Consider the following 24,928-nt stretch of genomic DNA (forward strand, 5'->3'; position numbering starts at 1 on the left):
TGCGTGTGAAAAGCGTCCCGTGTTTGGATGACGTCTCTTCTCCTGCGTTGGTCGGCTTCTGTTTTTATCCCTCCTCGGAAGCAGGAACTCCCCATTGTTTGAGATCTCGTGGGAGAGATAAAGTTTGTTATAGAGCCAGCGGAGTTTATTTAGATCCACAGGAAGAGCAAATGTGTGAAATCAGAAAGTGCACATGGGGGGAAGGTGGTCACCGAGCCATCCGACCATGACAACGCCAAAACACGCCAATCTATCGCGTTTTCCCAGAAAGTTTATATTATTAATTATGGCAGACTGCTCGGCTCCAGCCACACAACCGAATAGGCAAATACCAAAACTATGACCACCCACCATATCCCGTCAAGGCATGGACACCACTAGACCCCTGGAGGTATGCTGTGGTATCTAGCACCAAGCCATCACTAATAGATCCTTTAGACTAGGGATGAGCTTCGTATTCGAGTCAAACTCATGTTCGACTCGAACATCGTATGTTCGATCGTTCGTCGAATTACGAAAGTTTTGGGCCGTTCGCGCCAAATTCGAGTTGCGTTTCACGGCCCATAATTTTCTGCGGCATCGCAGTGCATTGCTGGTTGATGATTGACTATGACCCGCATGCTTGGCCAATCACAGCTTGCAAAAAACGGAGAGCAATAATTGGCCAAAACCAGGGTGGCTTTGGCCAATTATAGCTCAGGGGGTTTAGTACACGCCCCACACTATAAAAGGCCTTGTGTAGTGTGTTGCGGTGGTAAAAAGAGAGAAGACACCTGTGCACCTAAAGCTACGGGGTGTGCACTGCCCATGTCCTCTGCAGTGTGCACCTAATGCCGGGTACGACGCCGTCGCCGCGATGATGACGCGGCGACGTGCGCGACGCTGTCATATAAGGATATCCACGCATGCGTCGAATCATTACGACGCATGCGAGGGAGGGAATCGGACGGATCGATCCGGTGAGTCTGTACAGACCACCGGATCGATCCGCTGGAGCCGATTCCAGCGGATAGATTTCTTAGCATGCTAAGAAATTTTTATCCGCTGGAAATCGGTCGGCCCGAAATATATCCGCGGATAAATATCTGCTGGATCGTACACACCAGCGGATCTATCCGCTGAAACCGATCCGCGGATCAATTTCAGCGGATCGATCCTCTCGTGTGTACGGGGCCTAAAGCTACGTGGTGTGTACTGCCCGTGTCCTCTGCAGTGTGCACCTAAAGCTACAAGGTATGTGTACTGTCTGTGTTTGTTCTATTTTTCTCAATGATTTTCATCCATATTGCAGGGACCAGACATTACATTAAAGCTGCAAGCAGTTTTAAATTACTTTTTTCTTATAGTAATATCATTTTGTGCAGGGACAGTTCTAAACACGTGCCACCTCACAGGCATACTATAGACACCCAGCAGGTACGATATTTAAAGGAATTTTTAATTTTTTTCTTTTTCACTTTAAGCATCATTAAAATCACTGCTCCAGAAAAAATTACAGTTTTTAAAACTTTTTTTTCCATTGATACATGTTCCCTGGGGCAAGACCCAGGTTTTCAAAGACGTTTTACGACAATAACTTGCATATTAGGCTTTAAAATGAGCACTTTTGAATTCGAACGTTCGAGTCCCATTGACGGGGGGGGGGGGGGGGGTTGTTCAGCTCATCCCTACTTTAGACCGCTTTCACACTATGCTGCCCATAGCGTCGGCGGGGAAAAAGCGGTAAAACGCTGCTATTTTAACCGTCAGATTTGCGGCGCATTCCGGACGCTAGCGGGATGCTTTTAACCCCCGCTAGCGGCCGAGAAAGAGTTAAAACTGCCCGCAATGCGCCGCTACTGCAGCGTATTGCCGGCGGTACTGCTACTGCTAAGGCTACCACATCACCGCTTTACTCACTGACAGTACTTGTCCTGACCGGGAATGCCTGGAGGAGCACAATCCCGCCCCCTGCTTGTGATTGAAGAAATCATAAATCCCGCCTCTTGTGTCCAATCACTGTGCTTTGATTTGTTTTACAGCACAAGCTGATTTTTGGGAAGGGAGGGTGTCCCTGAATAGTAATTTGGAAATGTGTTTACCCTACTGTGCAGGGGGGCGGGGGGGTGTCAGGACAACTCAGATCATTGGAGAATAGCAGGCTGAGTTCCCAGAATAGCTACAGAACTGACCATGTTGAGCTCTCGTGACTAGTGTGGTCAGTTTTTAATAGGAAAGCTGGCAGGAACACAGAGGATTTTGCACAAATGAAGCAATACAAAGAGAACAGGATACCTTTTCATACAAGTATATGGTGCAGCAGGCACATATCGGGAATATGAGAATTTGGGTTGACATGTTCTTTACAAGAAAAACGCTCTATCTTTGATAATGCTGATGGAACCTTTACAGCATCACCACCAACCTTCTCCACTTGACTATGAGCCGCAGGAGATAAGCGGCACGACTTTTGTTTTGCTCTGATAAGGCCGCCATAGCAGAGGGAACAGTGCAAACTGAGATAACGGTGAAACAGTTCCACCTAAAAACTGATACCGATAAAGACTGATGTGCTTTCACTACATTCATAACACTGGAGATCATTTGTACTTTCACTTTAGGCTTGGTTCACATTCGTGCAATGCAGGAAACCCTGCCATTCCTGTGCGAGTTCCCGCATGGCACCTGAATCGCACAGAGGTTCACACTGACATCTGCTCAGAGATGTGCTGTGAGGTCAGTGTCTGGGAAGGCACTGGCCAGTGGCGGCTGGGGCTCAAAATTTTTGGGGGGGCGCAAAAGAAAAAAAAAAGAAAAAAATTGCAGCCTCACTGTGCCCATCAAATTCAGCCACTGTGCCATCAATTGTCACCACTGTGCCATGCCATCAAATTCAGCCACTGTGCCATCAATTGTCACCACTGTGCCATGCCATCAAACGCAGCCACTGTGCCATCAATTGTCACCACTGTGCCATGCCATCAAACGCAGCCACTGTGCCATCAATTGTCACCACTGTGCCATGCCCTCAAATGCAGTCACTATGCCATCAAACGCAGCCACTGTGCCATGCCATCAAACGCAGCCACTGTGCCATCAATTATCACCACTGTGCCATGCCCTCAAATGCAGTCACTATGCCATCAATTCGCACCACTGTGCCATGCCATCAAACGCAGTCACTGTGCCATGCCATCAAACGCAGTCACTGTGCCATACCATCAAACGCAGCCACTGTGCCATCAATTGTCACCACTGTGCCATGCCCTCAAATGCAGTCATTATGCCATCAAACGCAGTCACTGTGCCATGCCAACCAAAGCAGCCACTGTGCCATCAATTATCACCACTGTGCCATGCCCTCAAATGCAGTCACTATGCCATCAATTCGCACCACTGTGCCATGCCATCAAACGCAGTCACTGTGCCATGCCATCAAACGCAGTCACTGTGCCATACCATCAAATGCAGTCACTGTGCCATGCCATCAAACGCAGCCACTGTGCCATGCCATCAAACACAGCCACTGTGCTTACAATTGTCACCACTGTGCCATACCATCAAACGCAGCCACTGTGCCCCTCAATTGTCGCCACTGTGCCAATTGTCACCACTGTGCCCTTTAATTGTTGCCACTGTGCCCATTGTTGCCACTGTGCATGTCACTGTGCTCTTTAATTGTTGCCACTGTGCCCATTGTCACCACTGTGCCCTTTGTCACCACTGTGCCCATTGATGCCACTGTGCCCTTTGATGCCTCTGTGCCCAATGTCGCCGCTGTGCCCTTTAAAATGCACTTACCTTACTCCTTCCATGTCCCTCGATGTCCTCTCCCACCTTGGTGACGCTTCAGCCAATCAGGTTACCGATAACCAGAATCGGGGGAACCTGATTGGCTGAAACGGCCGTCAGTCTTATCCAAGAAACGCACCCCCCGTACGTCCCGAGGATAAGACATCCGGGAGCCGAGGGCTGTACTCGGAAAGCCTATCAGGGCCGCTGGCTCTGATAGGAACTTCCGCACAGCCAACCAGCTGCCGTTATTCAGGTGGTCGGCGCTCAAGTTCCGGCCATCTCTGAATAGACCAGCGGCAGTTGGCAACAATAACATACATTCATGCAATGCATGAATGTATGTTATTAGACTCAGTGGCGGTGCGGAGCCAGAGGGGGCGGCACTCCAGCACTCTCTATGGACGAACCGCCACTGGCTACTATCAGAGCCAGATACACACAGGTTACATACGCCGCGTTCATTAGAGCGAGAGCAATAATTCTGCCATAGTGCTGATCTATAAGGATATAGATGCCTCCTGCATGTATCCTTACCTGTCACATGTCTCCCCTCTGTCTGTTATAAGAACTGAAAAACTGCAGATTCTGCGGGTGGATCTGTTGTCTGGAGCTTGGTGGGTGGAGTCGTGATGTCAGTAGACTCCCCGTCCTCCTCTACACTCCCCTTGTCAACATTTATTTTTTCCTATGTATTCCTTACACTAAATTCTGCTAGGATCACTAACATCCAGTCAAAATCCAGAAAAGTAACCACATTACTTCAGAAAAGGGGTGGGAATTAAAAAATAATGCCTGTCTCCAGGCTAGTGCATGAGATATGTAAATAACCTGTCACTCACAGCAAGGGGGCGGAACCGACCAAGGTTTTTCTCTGTAAGTCCCTTTTTATTTCACTGAACAGTAAAAGAGGATTGCTCAGAGCTGGATTAACGCTGTGTGGCAAGACTGGGCACAGAGGATAGGAAATCTTATGCCGCGTACACACCATCACTTTATGTGATGAAAAAAAATGACGTTTTTAAAAACGTCACTTTAATTGACTGTGTGTGGGGGAAAACGTCGTTTTATGTCTTGTAAAAAACGACCAAAAAAAATTGAAGCATGCTTCAATTTTATGTGTCGTTTTTCAAAAGTGCACTTTTTACTTCACAGAAATTGACCGTGTGTAGCAAAAAACGTTGTTTTGTAAGACGTTTTTTCATCCACGCATGCCCAGAAGCTACTTCAATGGTAAAACGTGGTGGAACGTAACCTCACTTTGCAAGAACATTGTGAGAAAACGATGGTGTGTAGGCAACTTCGTCTTTGAAAATTGAAGTTTCAAAAACGTCATTTTTTACTTCACAGAAAGTGTCGTTTTTTTTCATCACATAAAGTGATGGTGTGTACGGGGCATTATACTGTATATCGTGACATAAAAAATAAAAAAAAATCGGGTTTACATCCACTTTTAAAGTGGTTGTAATCCCCCCCCGGGAAGTTACACCTACAGGTAAGCCTAGATTGAGGCTTACCTGTAGGTGCAAGAAATATCTCCTTAACCTACAGGGTGAAGGAGATATTTTCACAAAAACGGGGCACTGATGTCTACGGCGCATGCGCACTGAGCGTGCCGTTTTTGCGAATGGGAACATGGGGGGTTAATGACGAATTTTCGCGCATGCGCGGGGATCGGCCGGTCCCATGCGCAGGAGTAACGTCATTGCCGCTCCGGCCAATCAAAGCGCCGGAGCAGCCATAACAGGAAGAAGATAGTCGGAGACATGGCGGTGGAGGGTCCCAGCATGCTCCAGGTGGTGACGACATAATTACCCCGCCCACTTATGTTGTCACCGCCCAGAGCATGCTGGGACTGTGACGTTATAAGAGGCCTATATAAATCGCTGCGCACCGCACACCCGGCATTACAGAGGGAGGGAGCGTCGAGTCAGCATCGAAGAAGAGAAGAGGGAAGAAGGCGACGCAGAAGACCGGGCAGCCGCTGGTGAAAGAGCTGGAAGAAGACAGTGGAGGTGGCGCTACCTATATAAATACCTAAAACTTAATGATAACATTTTTTAAAAAAAAATTGTATTTTGTGACAGAACGTCAAAACGACATCAGAACGTTAACACGGTGTTAAGTGTTGTGACGTTCTGTCAAAACGCTTGACCGGTTTCGTCCAGAAGACGTCAGGTCGACGAAACCGGTCGAGCGTTTTGACAGAACGTCACAACACTTCCGTTTGCAATGCATGTACCATGAAATGCATGCGCAGTAGGGAACCGCCCCCCCCCCCCATTCTCAATTCGCAGCACCCCCCCCTGCTTCTCACTCCCGGTTCTCTGACCGAAGCTGTGTAATGGGCCCCAAAATTCCTGATGGCGGCCCAGCCTGTGTGCATGCCTATGCAGATAGCAGAGGAAGGAAGCGGCAGACAAAAATGCCACTTAATTGAGACAAGTACACACTATAGAGGGATATGCTTTGTTCATATTTTATGTCTGAGGTTTTTCAAGCACTTTACCGATACCTGCGGTGAGTGGGAGAGGGCCGGCGTATGGCGCATGGAGAAATAACGAGCAAACATATACATTTCTGTACACAATGACCTGGCCCTCTACCAGTATTCTGCATCCTGTACTGCAGATCAAAGATTATGTGACACGGCTGTGTTTAAACAGTGCAATCCACGGTACAAAGATCTCATTGTACGGCTATCAGCAGAGATCCTACAGGCTGCCTCTACTTGTCCTGGGAGCTCGGCTTCTGTAAACATATTTCATATTATTGAATGGCGTGTCTTATGTGGGAAACGCACCATTAAACGAAATTATAGAAAAGAAAAATAAACTAGACACCTGTGGCTCCTGTCTGCTGGATTTCTGTTGCTTAAGCCTCGTGCACGCCATCGGATTTTCCAAAAGGAAATGTGTGATGGCAGGACGTTGTCGGAAAATCCGATCGTTTCTACGCTCCATCGGACAATTGTTGTCGGATTTTCCGCGGACAAAAGTGGGATAGCATGCCTTAAAATTTCCGCCAACAAATGTGTGTTGTCGGATTATCCGATCGTGTGTGCACAAGTCCATCTAAAAAAAGTACAAACACGCATGCTCGGAAGCAATGCTCACCATAAGGCTCGATTCACACTAATGCGTTTTTTGATGCATTTTGCAGAAATGCAGGGAATTTTTTTTAACATGGTTTCCTATGGAACATGTTCACATCAATGCTTTTTTTGTGCCTCTGCGTTTTTGGAAAGGCTCGGGGACTTTTTTCCCGCAAAAAGCAGCGTTTTGCATGTAATAGAATTCAATGGACCCGCATTCAAAATGCAAGTGCCGCGTTGTTACCGCGGATTTGCGTTTTTTTTTTTACCTGTTTATAGCTGGTTGTTAACCACTTGCTTACCGGGCACATATACCCCCCTCCTGCCCAGGTGAAATTTCAGCTTCCGGCACTGCGTCGCTTTAACTGACAATTGCGCGGTCATGCGACGTGGCTCCCAAACAGAATTGGCGTCCTTTTTTTCCCACAAATAGAGCTTTCTTTTGGTGGTATTTGATCACCTCTGCGGTTTTTATTTTTTGCGCTATAAACAAAAAAAAGCAACAATTTTGAAAAAAAATCAATATTTTTTACTTGTTGCTATAATAAATAGGCACATTTTTTTTTTCCCAAAAAATTTTTTTTCTCAGTTTAGGTCGATACGTATTCTTCTACATATTTTTGGTAAAAATAAAATAAAAAAAATCGCAATAAGCACTTACAAAATATGGGACAGAATTATTATTATTATTATTTTATTTTTTTACTAGTAATGGCGGCGATCTGCGATTTTTTTATTGGGACTGCGACATAATGGCGAACACATCGGACACTTTTGACGCATTTTTGGGACCATTCACATTTATACAGCGATCAGTGCTATAAATATGCACTAATTACTGTATAAATGTGACTGGCATTGAAGGGGTTAACACTAGGGGGTGAGGAAGGGGTTAAATGTGTACCTGTATTGTGTTGTGAAGGGGGGTGACTGGGGGAGGTGACCGATGCTGTGTCCCTATGTACAAGGGACACAGATCAGTCTCCTCTCCTCTGACAGGACGTGGAGCTCTGTGTTTACACACAGAGCTCCACGTCCCTGCTCTGTCATTGCCGATCGCGGGTACCTGGCGGACATCGCGACTGCCAGGCATGCGCATCGGCATCTCGGGGGCGCGCCGGCGCGCTCGCGGGCCCCCCCAGTGGCCGGAGGAATCCAGGACGTCAATAGACGTCCTGTTGGATTTTCAGAGCCACCGCGAAGACGTCATTTTACAATGACCCGGGGCTCAAGTGGTTAAAGGAAATGTAAAAAAAAAAAATTGCCGGCTAAAAAAAAATTATAAAAAAAAAAAACGTAAAAAGCAAATGGCGGGAAAAACGTGTGTCGAAAAATGCAGCAAGGACAGCAAAAAGCACTGCCAAAACGCTCAAAAGCAACATGCATAGGTGTGTATCGAGCCTTACACAAGGAAACGGGCAGTAAAGACGCAAGGCTCCACTGCCTGTTTCCCTCAGTAAGGATGGCGACGCTGGGAGCTGCCAGGATGGAGTGACCGGCCTCAGGGGGGGGGGGGTTGGGGGGCAACATCGCGGGCGCCTAGGACAGGTAAGTGTCCTTATTTAAAGTCAGCAGCTTCAGTGTTTGTACGATTTTCATCTTCTGGTATGACTATGACATCATTAACCACTTAAGCCCCGGTCCTTTAGGCAGCTAAATGCCCAGGCCAGGTTTTGCGATTCGGCACTGCGACGCTTTAACAGACAGTTGCGCGGTCGTGCGACGTGGCTCCCAAACAAAATTGGCGTCTTTTTTTCCCCACAAATAGAGCTTTCTTTTGGTGGTATTTTATCACCTCTGCGGTTTTTATTTTTTGCGCTATAAACAAAAACAAAGCGACAATTTTGAAAAAAATGCAAAATTTTTAACTTTTTGTTATAATAAATATCCCCCAAAAACATATATATAAAAAAAAAATTTCCTCAGTTTAGGCCGATACGTATTCTTCGACCTATTTTTGGTAAAAAAAATCACAATAAGCGTTTATCGATTGGTTTGCGCAAAATTTATAGCGTTTACAAAATAGGGGATAGTTTTATTGCATTTTTATTAATTATTTTTTTTTTACTACTAATGGCGGCGATCAGCGTTTTTTTTTCGTGACTGCGACATTATGGCGGACACTTCGGACAATTTTGACACATTTTTGGGACCATTGTCATTTTCACAGCAAAAAATGCATTTAAATTGCATTGTTTATTGTGAAAATGACAGTTGCAGTTTGGGAGTTAACCACAAGGGGCGCTGTAGGAGTTAGGGTTCACCTAGTGTGTGTTTACAACTGTAGGGGGGTGTGGCTGTAGGTCTGACGTCATCGATCGAGTCTCCCTTATATAAGGGATCACTCGATCGATACGCCGCCACAGTGAAGCACGGGGAAGCCGTGTTTACATATGGCTCTCCCCGTTCTTCAGCTCCGGGGAGCGATCGCGACGGAGCAGCTATAAACAAATAGCCGCGCCGTCGTCCCGGATCGCTCCCCGAGGGAACCGCCGCATGTAGCGGGGGGGGGTCCCCGATTGGACCCCCGACCCGCAGAAAGGCAAGGACGTACATGTACGCCCATTTGCCTGTACGTGCCATTCTGTGGACGTACATATACATGCGGCGGTCGGGAAGTGGTTAAATAAAAAAATAATAATCTGGCAGAGAGCTGGAAAGGGGGCGTAAGATGTTCCCAAAAACACCAGTATGTTATAGTGAGAGGAAGAAGGACGGAGAGAACTGTCCGGGGTGAAGGACTTCCAAACTTCTCTTTCAGAAAACTCCTGGCTATGTTTGCTGTGACAGCGAGGAATGTCTCCGTCTGATCAATATCATCCGACACGTAACACAGAGCTGCTGTACTGGTAGAGATTAGGATCCTGGTGGCCACCGGGGGCAAATTTGTTTTTGTTTTATTGATTCCATTCAAATTTTCAGTCGTACTTATTTCCAAAAATGACCCTGTAAGGTGTTCTTTGGAGGCTAGCTGTAGTGGATAAAAGAAATGTCAGATCAGGATATAATAAGTGAACTTTTAGCACATCTGCAGTGTTTGTTGGATAGCATTACCATCTCACTTGCCTGTAACAGATCTAAAAAGGGCCAGTTTACTGTCCATTAGGCTTTAGGTGGGCCGGACTGTGACCAATGGGAGTAGAAAATGAATACCCCATTTGTGGTGTGCCCCATCATTGGTGTCAGTGGGAGGAAAAATGCTCCATCATTGGTGTCAGTGGGAGGAATAGTGCCCCGATATTGGTATTGTTTGAAGGAAAGGTGTCCCATCATTGGTGTCAGTAGGTGGAATAGTGCCCCATCATTGGTGTCAGTAGGTGGAATAGTGCCCCATCATTGGTGTCAGTGGGAGAAATGGTAGCCCATAATTGGTGTCATTAGAAGGAATAGTGTCCCATCAATGGTGTCAGTGGGATGAATAATGTCCCATCAGTGGTATAAGTGAAAGGAACAGTGTCCCATCATTGATTTTATTTGGAGGAATAGTGCCCCATCATTGGTGTCAGTGGGAGAAATGGTTCCCCATCATTGGTGTCAGTAGGAGGAATAGTGTCTCATCATTGGAGTCAGTAGATGGAATAGTGCCCCATCATTGATATTATTTGGAGGAATAGTGCCCCATCATTGGTGTCAGTGGGAGAAATGGTACCCCATAATTGGTGTCATTAGAAGGAATAGTGCCCCATCAATGGTGTCAGTGGGATGAATAATGTCCCATCAGTGGTATAAGTGAAAGGAACAGTGTCCCATCATTGATTTTATTTGGAGGAATAGTGCCCCATCATTGGTGTCAGTGGGAGGAATAGTGTCCCATCATGCCCCAGGGGCCAGATAAAAGCAAGCAAAGGGCTGCAGTTTGGGGGTCACTGATCTAAAAGGTGATAGAAAGTCAGTGAGGACCCAGCAGGCTCATTAATAGGCTGTCAGTGTCAAACTTCGTAATATTTTGTATTCCTATCATCTATCTGTCTTTCTTACATTCCTCTGACTGTTGTGTTTTTCTTCCAGTGGTTTGTCTACCTGTTCCTGATAAAATGCAGCATAACCATCTCCACCATAGTCCTCCTGATCCTCATCATCACCTTCCACGTCAAGGAGATCCAGGTACGTCTGCCTTCTAGTTCTGCTCCAAACTCATAAAATGTAATAGGGAGGATAGACCATACATGACCAAGAAGACCATACATGACCAAGAAGACCACACATGACCAAGAAGACCACACATGACCAAGAAGACCATACATGACCAAGAAGACCATACATGACTAAGAAGACCATACATGACCAAGAAGACCACACATGACCAAGAAGACCATACATGACCAAGAAGACCATACATGACTAAGAAGACCATACATGACCAAGAAGACCATACATGACTAAGAAGACCATACATGACCAAGAAGACCACACATGACCAAGAAGACCACACATGACCAAGAATACCACACATGACCAAGAAGACCACACATGACCAAGAATACCACACATGACCAAGAAGACCACACATGACCAAGAAGACCACACATGACCAAGAATACCACACATGACCAAGAAGACCACACATGACCAAGAAGACCACAATTGACCAAGAAGAACACACATGACCAAGAAGACCACACATGACCAAGAAGACCACACATGACCAAGAAGATCACACATGACCAAGAAGAACATACATGACCAAGAAGAACACACATGACCAAGAAGAACACACATGACCAAGAAGACCATACATGACCAAGAAGTACATACATGACCAAGAAGACCACACATGACCAAGCAGGGCCGTTTGAAGGAATTTGGGGGCCCCATGCAAAATGGGGGCCCCCAAGCACCCCCCGCACGCAAAGCCTACGTTAGCGCTACACTACTTATTTAGACCCATGTTCTTACTTCTCCCCTCCTCCCTAGTCCCTGTGTTTTTCTATTCTCACCTCCCCTTCTTCCCTTTAGGCTGCCGCTGTAGCGTGGCCGAGCTCCTCTTCCTCCTGTCAGTCCGGTGTTCTATCATTATGGGTCTCCAGTCCCCTAACAGATAGGGCCGGGTACCGCGCGGTATAGGAGATTCAGTGTGCACTTCCTGTCAGTCCGGCCGGGGAACAGGAAACTGAATCTCCTGTACCATGCGCGGTACCCTGCCGGACTGACAGGACTCCAGGAGGAAGAAAGAGGAGCTTGGCCACGCTACAGCCTGGGAAGGGGAAGTTGGGGGCCCCAGGCCAGCTCGGGGCCCCAAGCAATTGTTTGGTTTGCCTGTCCTGTAGCGACGGGCCTGTGACCAAGAAGACCACACATGACCAAGAAGATCATACATAACCAAGAAGACCACACATAGTTACATAGTTACATAGTTACATAGTTAGTCAGGTTGAAAAAAGACACAAGTCCATCCAGTTCAACCACAAAAAATAAAAAAACAAAATAAAAAACACAGTAAAATCCTATACAGCCAACTCCATACCCACAGTTGATCCAGAGGAAGGCAAAAAACCCCAGCAGAGCATGATCCAATTTGCTACAGCAGGGGAAAAAATTCCTTCCTGATCCCCCGAGAGGCAATCGGATTTACCCCGGATCAACTTTACCTACAAATCTTAGTACTCAGTTATATTCTGTACATTTAGGAAAGAATCCAGGCCTTTCTTAAAGCAATCTACTGAGCTGGCCAGAACCACCTCTGGAGGGAGTCTGTTCCACATTTTCACAGCTCTTACTGTGAAAGAAGAACCTTTCCGTATTTGGAGGTGAAATCTCTTTTCCTCTAGACGTAAAGAGTGCCTCCTTGTCCTCAGTGTTGACCGTAAAGTGAATAACTCAACACCAAGTTCACTGTATGGACCTCTTATATATTTGTACATGTTGATCATATCCCCCCTTATTCTCCTCTTCTCAAGAGTGAATAAATTTAGTTCTTCTAATCTTTCCTCATAGCTGAGCTCCTCCATGCCTCTTATCAGTTTGGTTGCCCTTCTCTGCACTTTCTCCAGTTCTCCGATATCCTTTTTGAGAACCGGTGCCCAAAACTGAACTGCATATTCCAGATGAGGTCTTACTAATGATTTGTACAGGGGCAAAATTATATCTCTCTCTCTGGAGTCCATACCTCTCTTAATACAAGAAAGGACTTTGCTCGCTTTGGAAACCGCAGCTTGGCATTGCATGCCATTATTGAGCTTATGATCAACTAAAACCCCCAGATCCTTCTCCACTACAGATCCCCCCAGTTGTACTCCCCCTAGTATGTATGATGCATGCATATTCTTAGCCCCCAAGTGCATAACTTTACATTTATCTACATTAAACCTCATCTGCCACTCAGTCGCCCAATTAGACAGAGCATTGAGGTCGGCTTGTAAATTGGAGACATCCTGCAAGGACGTTATTCCACTGCATAGCTTGGTGTCATCTGCAAAGACAGAAATGTTACTTTTGATCTCAGACCCAATATCATTTATAAATATATTGAAAAGTAAGGGTCCCAGCACTGAACCTTGGGGTACACCACTGATAACATTGGACCATTCAGAGTAAGAATCATTAACCACGACTCTCTGAATTCTGTCTTTCAGACAATTTTCTATCCATTTACAAACTGATATATCCAATCCTGTAGACCTTACCTTACACATGAGCCGTGTGTGCGGAACTGTATCGAACGCTTTTGCAAAATCCAAATATATCACGTCCACAGCCACCCCTCTGTCCAGGGTTTTACTTACCTCTTCATAAAAGGAAATCAGGTTTGTCTGACAACTTCTGTCTTTCATGAATCCATGTTGTCTGCTGCTTAAATAGTTTTTTTCCAGCAAGAACTCATTCATGTGGTCTTTTATTAAACGTTCCAGTATCTTCCCAACTATAGAAGTTAGACTAACAGGTCTATAGTTACTTGGTAAAGACTTTGTTCCCTTTTTAAATATGGGCACCACATTGGCCCTGCGCCAATCCAGTGGTACTATTCCTGTCTTTAATGAGTCCCTAAATATTAGATACAGTGGCTTTGAAATGACAGAGCTCAACTCACCTAGGATCCGTGGATGGATGCCATCAGGTCCAGGTGCTTTATCCACCTTTATTCTGTCTAAATATTTCTGGACCATATCACTTTTGAGCCATTGTGGATTTGGGGCTGTGTCACTCCCACCCCCATTTTGGACATGAGCTCCCCCATGCTCCATTGTATACACAGAGCTGAAGAAAACATTTAATAAATTTGCCTTCTCTTTGTCCCCAGTCACCCACTCTAGATTATTTTGTAAGGGGCCTACATGCTCAGACTTCACCTTTTTACTATTATTAATATATTTAAAGAATTTTTTGGGGTTTGTCCTACTATCTTTTGCAATCTGTCGTTCGTTTTGAATTTTTGCATCCTTGATTTCCTTTTTACATATCCTGTTATATTCTTTGTAACATTTAAACAACACTAGTGTTCCTTCATTTTTATATTTTTTAAAAGCTACTTTCTTATTGTTTATAGCTTTTTTAACTTTGACCGTGAGCCACATAGGTTTTATTTTTAGCCTTTTAAACTTATTGCCCATGGGAACATACTTTGCAGTGAGGTTCCACACAGTCTTTTTGAAAAATTCCCATTTCTGTTCTGTGTTCATCTGTGTCAATAGTCCCTCCCAGTCCAAGTCCTGGAGAGCAGCCCTCATCCTTGGAAAATTTGCTCTCTTAAAATTTAGTGTTTTAATATTTCCTGTATGTATTTCTTGCTTATAGTTAACATTAAATGAAATCATGTTATGATCACTGCTACCCAGGTGTTCCTTTATCTGAACATTAGTAATAAGCTCTGCATGGTTTGAGATTATCAGGTCCAACAGGGCATCATTCCTAGTTGGGGCCTCAATAAACTGCACCATAAAATTGTCCTGCAATAGGTTTTTAAATTTTTGTCCTTTAACTGTCCCAGAAGTGCCATTAATCCAGTCAATTTCTGGGTAGTTAAAATCCCCCATTATTATCACCGTCCCAGACCTTGCAGCCCTTTCCATCTGTGCAAGGAGCTGAGTCTCCACCTCCTCATTAACATTGGGTGGTTTATAACAAACTCCAATGATTAATTTTGAACTACGCACATCTGTATGCAGTTCCACCCATAATGCTTCAGCCTCATCACACTCTCCATCAACCAGGTTCTCTTTCACGCTTGCTTTGAGGTCACTTCTCACATAGAGACAGACCCCTCCACCTTTCCTTTTTACCCTGTCTTTCCGAAAGAGAGCATAGCCAGGAATATTAATAGCCCAGTCATGTGAGGATTGAAGCCAAGTTTCAGCAATACCGATTACATCATAGCTCTCCTCATGCACCAGAGCTTCCAGCTCACCTGTTTTGCTTGGCAGACTTCTGGCATTGGTGAACAAACACTTAAATGTATTGTTACATTTTTCTCTGGTGTTTTTCATATAATTTATAGTAGTACAAATGGCACTATTATTTCCAATGGCTGTTTGCAACATGGGAACTTTCTTGTCACCTGCCATAACCCTCCCCCCATCTATCCCCATTCCACTCTCCATTAATGTCTGACCACTAACTGACCTGTCTGCTCGATGTAATTCTAATTCACCCTCCCCCTTCAATCCTAGTTTAAATACTCCTCCAGCATTCCCATAAACCTCTCCCCCAGCACAGCAGACCCCCTTCCATTCAAGTGCAAACCGTCTTTAGCATATAGGTTGCACCCCAATGAAAAGTCAGCCCAGTGCTCTAGAAACCCAAATCCCTCCTTCCTACACCAGGTCTTTAGCCATGCATTCAGCTCTCTAATCTCCCCCTGCCTTTCCTGTGTTGCGCATGGCACAGGCAATATTTCAGAGAATATCACCTTGGAGGTCCTTCCCTTCATCTTGCAGCCTAGTTCTTTAAATTGATTCTTAAGGAGAAGACCAAGAAGACCACACATGACCAAGAAGATCATACATAACAAAGAAGACCACACATGACCAAGAAGTCCACACATGACCAAGAAGATCATACATGACCAAGAAGACCACACATGACCAAGAAGATCATACATGACCAAGAAGATCATACATGACCAAGAAGACCACACATGACCAAGAAGACCATACATGACCAAGAAGATCATACAGAACCAAGAAGACCACACATGACCAAGAAGACCACACATGACCAAGAAGACCACACATGACCAAGAAGACCACACATGACCAAGTAACACATGGTAAAAAAAATCGCAATAAGCGTTTATCGATTGGTTTGTGCAAAAGTTATAGCGTTTACAAAACAGGGGATAGTTTTATGGCATTTCTATTAATAATTTTGTGTGACGATCTCTCCCGCTGTAATGCCGTGTGTGCGGTGCGCAATGATTTATATAGGAATGGTGCGTGGTCACCGGGTGATGTCACCCGGTGACCCCGCCCCGTATGACGTCACAGTCCCATCATGTCCCGGATTCCGATAAGCCCCCCGCCCGCAGACCCCGACAACCAATGGCCAGGATTGTCAGGGAGAGGCCCTTGTCCTCATCAACATGGGGACAAGGTGCTTTGGGGTGGGGGGTCCACAGGGTGCCCCCTGCTCCAAAGCACCTACCCCCCCATGTTGAGGGCATGCCGCCTGGTACAGTTCAGGGGGGGGCACTCGCTCGTCCCCATCCCCTTTCCTGACCGTCCGGGCAGCGTGCTCAGATAAGGGTCTGGTATGGATTTTGGGGGAACCCCCACGCTGTTTTTTCGGTGTTAGGAGTTCCTCTTAAAATCCATACCAGACCTAAGGGCCTGGTATGCTATTGGAGGGGGAACCCATGCCGGTTTTTTATTTAAAATAAGCTTTTTTTTTTACTATTTTAGACCAGTTTTCCTTTGATATTAATCATAATAAATCAGGAGATATCTATTACCATTTAAGTAAAAAGTAAAGTCCCATTTTTTTTTTTTTTATAAAAAACATGTTATACTTACCTCCTCTGAGCAGTTGGTTTTGCACAGAGCAGCCCCGGTCCTTCTCCTCTCTCGTCCTTTTTTGTGCTCCTGGCCTCCTGGCCCCTCCCTCCCATCCAGTGCCCCCACAGCAAGCAGCTTGTAAAAAATGTTTTTTTTAAGATTTTTTTTTTTTTTTTTTTACATTAACCACTTAACCCCTTAACGCCCGCCGCACGACTATTTACATCCGCAAAATGGCACGGACAGGCAGAAGGGCGTATATATACGTCCTTGCTTTCTAGCGGGTGGGGGGTCCGATCGAGGGACCCCCCCCCCCCCCGCGCGGCGGGCGGATTCCCGCGGGGAGCGATTCGGGACGACGGCGCGGCTATTCGTTTATAGCCGCTCCGTCGCGATCGCTCCCCGGAGCTGAAGAACGGGGAGAGCCGTATGTAAACACGGCTTCCCCGTGCTTCACTGTGGCGGCGCATCGATCGAGTGATCCCTTTTATAGGGAGACTCGATCGATGTTGTCAGTCCTACAGCCACACCCCCCTACAGTTGTAAACACACACTAAGTGAACCCTAACTCCTACAGCGCCCCCTTGTGGTTAACTCCCAAACTGCAACTGTCATTTTCACAATAAACAATGCAATTTAAATGCATTTTTTATGTGAAAATGACAGTGGTCCCAAAAATGTGTCAAAATTGTCCGAAGTGTCCGCCATAATGTCGCAGTCACGAAAAAAATCGCTGATCGCCGCCAATAGTAGTAAAAAAAAAAAATTAATAAAAATGCAAAAAAACTATCCCCTATTTTGTAAACGCTATAAATTTTGCGGAAACCAATCGATAAACACTTATTGCGATTTTTTTTACCAAAAATAGGTAGAAGAATACGTATCGGTCTAAACTGAGGAAAAAAAAAGTTTGTTTTATATATTTTCTGGGGATATTTATTATAGCAAAAAGTTAAAAATATTGCATTTTTTTCAAAATAGTCGCTCTATTTTTGTTTATAGCGCAAAAAATAAAAACCACAGAGGTGATCAAATACCACCAAAAGAAAGCTCTATTTGTGGGGAATAAAGGACGCCAGTTTTGTTTGGGAGCCACGTCGCACGACCGTGCAATTGTCAGTTAAAGTTACGCAGTGCCGAATCGCAAAAAGGAGCAAGGTCCTTAACCTGCATAATGGTCCGAGTCTTAAGTGGTTAAAGGCAAGCTGTTCATAAAAAGTTTGGGGTAGGTTCAGGTAGGGGCGTGCACTGATACGGCGGCGCAGCGTATCGTATTTATGCTACGCCGTCGTAACTTACAGGAGCAAGTGCAGTATTCACAAAGCACTTGCTCCGTAAGTCGCGGCGGCGTAGCGTAAATGGGGCCGGCGTAAGCCCGCGTAATTCAAATGTGGAAGGGGGGCGTGTTTTATGTAAATAATGGATGACCCGACGTGATTGACGTTTTGTGCGCCGTCTGTGTACATATCCCAGTGTGCATTGCTTCCAAGTACGGCGCAACAACGTATTGGTTTCGACGTTAACGTAAATTACGTCCAGCCCTATTCGCGAACGACTTACGCAAACGACGTAAAAAATTCAAATTTCGACACGGGAACGACGTCCATACTTAACATTGCGTACGCCTCATAATAGCAGGAGCAATCTTACGCCGAAAAAGCCTAACGTAAACGACGTAAATACATTGCGCCGGGCGTACGTACGTTTGTGAATCGGCGTATCTAGTTAATTTGCATAATCAACGCCGACAACAACAGAAGCGCCCCTAGCGGCCAGCGTAAGAATGCACCCTAAGATACGATGGCGTAAGAGACTTATGCCAGTCGTATCTTAGGCTAATGTCGGCATATCTAGCTTTCTGAATACAGAAAGTAGATACGCCGGCGCAGCTTTGGAATTACGCGGCGTATCTATGGATACGCCGGCGTAATTCTTTCCTGAATCTACCCCTTTGTTTTTAGGGTGGAACTCCGCTTTAACTTCATGCTTGTTTCGGGCCAACGAAGCAAAGAATCATGCCAAAAAGACAGTAGGAAAGGAAGAAGCCTCGATGGAAGCCTCTATGGTTCCCATAGGACCGGTTTCCTTTAATACCGGATCTTTTATTGCACAAGTTGACACAGACTTGGCACGGGGAGTCCTCGGCCTCCTGTTCCCACTCATGTGCAGATTTATCATAATTACAGTTTAAGTCGTTAAAGGAAGAGAGCGCCGGTGTTCACACCATTGACCTGTTCCTCCTGTAGGAAAAGCAATTTGTAACCCGTTACCACCGAGAGGAAAAATAAGTCAATTAGAATGTTTCTCTCCTTCTACCCCGAGGTAAGGACTGCGGAGTTCTCCGATGGTTGTTTTTGGCTGGAAGGTCGCTTTTATTGTTACATTGTGCCTTTTTCGGTCTCAGCGGTTCAAGGACCGCATTCAGGATATGAATAATGATGTGTCCTATTATGTTTGGATGACGCAACAAATGTTTAGCTCGGTATATTTGTGTACGGTGATCCAAGCACTTAATGAATTGGCCGGGAGTCAACGCTTCATATTTACTTTGTGATGGGCGCTTTCACCGGAGGTTAATAGACTGTGAAGGAATGGGTGAGGTCAACTTTATAGGTGTTGTGCGTATATATATATATATTTAAAAAACTGTTATGCCGCGTACACACGGACGGAATTTCCGATAGAAAAAGTCCGATGGGAGCTTTTCATTGGATATTCCGACCGTGTGTATGCCCCATCTGACTTTTTTTTGTCGGAATCTCCGACAGACTTCGACCCCTTTCACACTGAGCCACCCATTGCGTCAGCGGTAAAACGCCGCTATTTTGGCCGCGATATCCGCCGGGCACCCGCGATTGCCCAGTAACTGAGCAGGACCGTGGATCTGTGCGTGTAAACAAAGATCCACGTCCTGTCGGGGAGAGGAGACCGATGGTGTGTCCCTTGTACATAGGGACACATATAGGTCACCTCCAGGCCCGTCGCTACAGGACAGGCAAAACAAACAATTGCTTGGGGCGCCGAGCTGGCCTGGGGCCCCCAACTTGTAGCGTGACCGAGCTCCTCTTCCTTCCTCCTGGAGTCCTGTCAGTCCTGCTGGGTACCGCGCGCGGTACAGGAGATTTTGTTTCCTGTTCCCGGCCGGACTAACAGGAAGTGCACTCTGAGTGCTTACTTCCTTTCAGTCCGGCCGGGAACACAGGAAACTGAATCTCCTGTACCGCGCGGGACACGGCCCGGCCCAGGCACTATTTGATAGGGGGCTGGGGACCCATAATGATAGAACACCGGACTGACAGGAGGAAGAGGAGCTCAGCCACGCTACAGCGGCAGCCTACAGGGAAGATGTGGAGGTGAGATTAGAAAAACATAGGGACAAGGGAGGGGGGGGGGGAGTAAGAACATGGGTTTAAAAAATGAGTGTAGCGTTAACGTAGGCTTTGCATGCAGAGGGGGGGGTGCTTGGGGGCCCCCATTTTGCTTGGGGCCCCCAAATTCCTTCAAACGGCCCTGGTCACCTCCCCCAGTCAGTCCCCTCCCCCCACAGTAAGAATCACTCCCTAGGGAACACATTAACCCCTTGATCGCCCCCTAGTGTTAGCTCCTTCCCTGCCAGTCACATTTATACAGCATTCAATGCATTTTTATAGCACGGTTCGGTGTATAAATGTAAATGGTCCCAAAAATGTGTCAAACGTGTCCGATGTGTCCGCCGCAATATCGCAGTCACGATAAAAATCACAGATCGCCGCCATTACTAGTAAAAAAAAATAAACAATAAAAATGCTATAATTCTATCCTCTATTTTGTAGCCGCAATAGCTTTTGTGCAAACCAATCAAAAACGCTTATTGAGATTTTTTTTTACCAAAAATATGTAGAAGAATACGTACAATAAATAAAAACCGCCAAATGCCACCAAAAGAAAGCTCTATTTGTGGGGGAAAAAATGATTAAAATTTCATTTGGGTACAGCGTTGCATGACCGCACAATTGTCATTCAAAGTGTGACAGCGCTAAAAGCTGAAAAATGGCTTGGGCAGGAATGGAGTGAAAGTGCCCTGTAGGCAAGTGGTTAATGACCAGGCCATTTTTTGTGATGCGGCACTGCGTGGCTTTAACTGACAATTGCGCAGGTGTGCGACGCCCTACCCAAACAAAATTGATGTCCTTTTTTTCCTACAAATTTTTTGCGCTATAAACCAAAAAAGTGTGACAATTTTGAAAAAAAAAACAATATTTTTTACTTTGTGCTATAATACATATATAAAAAAATATATATATAAAAAAAGAAATGTATTTATCAGTTTAGGCCGATGTATTCTGCTTCATATTTTTGGTAAAAAAAAAAAACACTTGCCTGCAAGGCACTTTCACTCCCTTCCTGCCCAAGCCATTTTCAGCTTTTAGCGCTGTCACACTTTGAATGACAATTGCGCGGTCATACAACATTGAACCCAAATAACATTTTAATTTTTTTTCCCCACAAATAGAGATTTCTTTTGGGGGTATTTGATCATCTCTGCGGTTTTAATTGTGTGCGCTATAAACAAAAGAAGAGGGACAAGTTTGAAAAAAACACAATATTTTTAACTTTTTGCTATAATGAATATCAATTTTTTTTTAAACAATTTTTTTTCCTCAGTTTAGGCCGATATGTATTTTTCTACATATTTTTGGTTAAAAAAAAATTGCAATAAGCGTTTATTGATTGGTTTGCGCAAAAGTTATAGCGTCTACAAAATAGGGGATAAGAATTATGGACTTTTATATATTTTTTATGTTTTTACTGGTAATACCGTAGCGGCGATCTGTGATTTTTAGTGGGACTGCGACATTGCGGCGGACAAATCTGACCCCAAACGACACTTTTTTGGGGACCAGTGACATTATTACATTGATCAGTGCTATAAAAATGCACTGATCGATGTATAAATGACACTGGCAGAGAACGGGTTCACACTAGGGGGCGATCAAGGGTTTAACTGTGTTCCCTGGGTGTGTTCCAACTGTGTGGGGGCTGGGCTGCCTGGGACAACAAAGAGATTGCTGTTCCTGATCACTAGGAGCAGCAGATCACAGAGTTGTCCCCTGTCAGAACAGAGATCCGCCTTGTTTACACTAGCAGATCCCCAGTCTGCCTCTCCTCAACGTGATCGTGGGTGGCCGACGGACATCGAGTCCCCTGCAGTTTAAAGTGGGGTTCCACCCATTTAAAAGTCATCAGCTATGAAGCCTCGCTCTTTTTCCCCTCCTCTCCGTGGCGCCGGCATTGTAACTGTGAGACAAAACCCCTTATATACAAATATACAGTGGAACCTCAGATTGCGAGTAACATGTTTAACGAGCGCATTTGTCCAGAGGTACAGGGGGCGCCCAGAGCAGATCAGAGCCGTTCAAGAATACTCGGAAATACTCAGTTCCGGAGTGTTTCTGAGCCTTTCCGAGGGTTTCCAAATGCAGCTGAATGGTCTCCGAGTATTTCTGAGTCTCTCCGGTGCCCCCCACCTCTGGCCACTTGCGGTATTGCATGCCATAGAAGTCAATGTGGAGCAAATTATTTTTATTTCCTTTGATTTCTATGAGGAAACTTGCTTTGATATGCGAGTGCTTTGGATTACAAGCATTCTCCTTGAAGGGATTAGGCTCGTAATCCAAGGTTCCACTGTATGTAGAAGCTGCAGATCAGGACAAGATGCCTTTTTATTGCGCAGTCCCACAATAACCCATGACAACCACAGCAAGACATATTAACCACTTCCCGACGGCCGTACGAATATGTGCGGCCGCAGGGTGGTTCTAAATCTCTAACAGGACGCATATATGCGTCCTCCGCTCTTCCAGGCCACTAGAGGGCGCGCGCGTGCCCGCCGCATTCCTGAGATGCCGATGCGCGTGCCTGGCAGCCGCGATGTCCGCCAGGCACTCGCAATCGGCGGCTACAGGGACAAGACGTGGAGCTCTGTGTGTAAACACAGAGCTCCACGTCCTGTCAGAGGAGAGGAGACCGATCTGTGTCTCTTGTACAGAGGGACACAGCATCGGTCACCTCCCCCAGTCACCCCCCACAGTTAGAACACACCCAGGGAATACATTTAACCCCTTCCATGCCCCCCTAGTGTTAACCCCTTCACTGCCAGTCACATTTATACAGTAATCGGTGCATTTTTATAGCACTGATTGCAGTATAAATGTGAATGGCGCCAAAAATGTGTCAAAAGTGTCCGATGTGTCCGCCATAACGTCGCAGTCCCAATAAAAATCGCAGATCGCCGCCATTACTAGTAAAAAAAAATTATAATAAAAATGAATAATAATTCTGTCCCCTATTTTGTAAGCGCTATAACTTTTGCGTAAACCAGTCGCTTATTGCGATTTTTTTTTTTTACCAAAAATATGTAGAAGAATTCGTATCGGCCTTAACTGAGAAAAAAAATATAATTTTTTTTTTTAAAAAATGGGATATTTATTATAGTAACAAGTAAAAAATATTGACTTTTTTTTAAAATTGTCGCTCTTTTTTTGTTTATGGCGCAAAAAATAAAAACCGCAGAGGTGATCAAATACCACCAAAAGAAAGCTCTATTTGTGGGGAAAAAAGGACGCCAATTTTGTTTGGGAGCCACATCGCACGACCGCGCAATTGTCAGTTAAAGCGACGCAGTGCCAGAAGCTGAAATTTCACCTGGTCAGGAAGGGGTATACGTGCCCAGTAAGGAAGTGGTTAAGCTGTATATAAATTGAGAGCAGGCTTACATGAAGGTCATCATAAAAACATAAAAAATGTCAAAGTATACACAGATTAAACATGTTCATGCAGTATTGATGGAGAAGGTTTGTATTGTGACAGGTTCTCTTTTACCAGGGAATTCTGCGTGTTTTTGCCTGTCACTGTCCCATACTAATTCTGCAGCCTGCAGTGATCTTTGCAATCACTTTATAGCCGGATGTGAGTAATCCATTGGTAGAATGTGTGAGTTTTGAAGGTGGAGCACATACCGCTGCCAGCCATTCACTTCTACATACAGTTCAAGAAAAAGTATGTGAACCCTTTTGGATTTCTACACAAATTGGTCATAAAATGTGATCTGGGGCCAGATTCTCGTAGATCGGCGTATCTTTGTTCCGGCGTAGCGTATCCTATTTACGCTACGCCTCCACAACTTAGACGGGCAAGTGCTGTATTCTCAAAGCACTTACTCCGTAAATTGCGGCGGCGTAGCGTAAATAGGCCGGCGTATGCCCGCCTAATTCAAATGTGGAACAGGGGGGCGTGTTTTATGTAAATAACTTGTGACCCGACGTGATTGATGTTTTTCACGAACAGCGCATGCGCCGTCCGTGCAATATCCCAGTGTGCATTGCTCCAAAGTACGCCGCATGGACGTATTGGTTTCGACGTGAACGTAAATGACGTCCAGCCCCATTCACGGACGACTTACGCAAACGACGTAAAATTTTCAAAATTCGACGTGGGAACGACGTCCATATTTAACATTGGTACGCCGCATGTACGCCTCATATAGCAGGGGTAACTTTACGCTGGGAAAAGCCTAACGTAAACGGAGTATCTGTACTGCGTCGGCCGGGCGTACGTCCGTGAATTCGCGTATGTAGCTGATTTACATATTTGTAGGCGTAAATCAGCGTACACGCCCCTAGCGGCCAGCGTAAATATGCAGTTAAGATCCGACGGCGTAAGAGACTTACGCCGGTCGGATCTAAAAGAAATCTATGCATAACTGATTCTAAGAATCAGGCGCATATATACGACCGCCCAGACTCAGAGATATGACGGCGTATCTGGAGATACGCCATCGTATATCCTTTGAGAATCTGGGCCCTGATCTTTATCTAAGTCAAAACAATAGACAATCACAGTCTGTTTAAATGAATAACGCACAAAGAATTAAACGTTATCATGTTTTTATTGAACACACCATGTAAACATTCACAGTGCAGGTGGAAAAAGTATGTGAACCCCTAGACTAATGACATCTCCAAGAGCTAATTGGAGTGAGGTGTCAGCCAACTGGAGTCCAATCAATGAGATGAGATTGGAGATGTTGGTTACAGCTGCCCTGCCCTATAAAAAACACAAGCTTTTCACAAGAAGCATTGCCTGATGTGAATGATGC

General features: G+C 45.4%; 1 protein-coding gene across 1 annotated transcript in view; it reads left to right on the forward strand.

The window, feature by feature from the left end:
• The window catches only part of KCNN4 (potassium calcium-activated channel subfamily N member 4), a 112,800-nt gene that overhangs the window by 51,328 nt on the left and 36,544 nt on the right, over positions 1-24,928 (forward strand). Inside the window, exon 2 of the mRNA XM_040327405.1 lies at positions 10,874-10,969. Coding sequence (XP_040183339.1) covers positions 10,874-10,969 — 96 coding nt within the window. The remainder of the gene's footprint in view (positions 1-10,873; positions 10,970-24,928) is intronic.

Source organism: Rana temporaria, chromosome 10 (genome assembly GCF_905171775.1).
Source record: "Rana temporaria chromosome 10, aRanTem1.1, whole genome shotgun sequence".
Classification (NCBI taxonomy): Eukaryota; Metazoa; Chordata; class Amphibia; order Anura; family Ranidae; genus Rana; species Rana temporaria.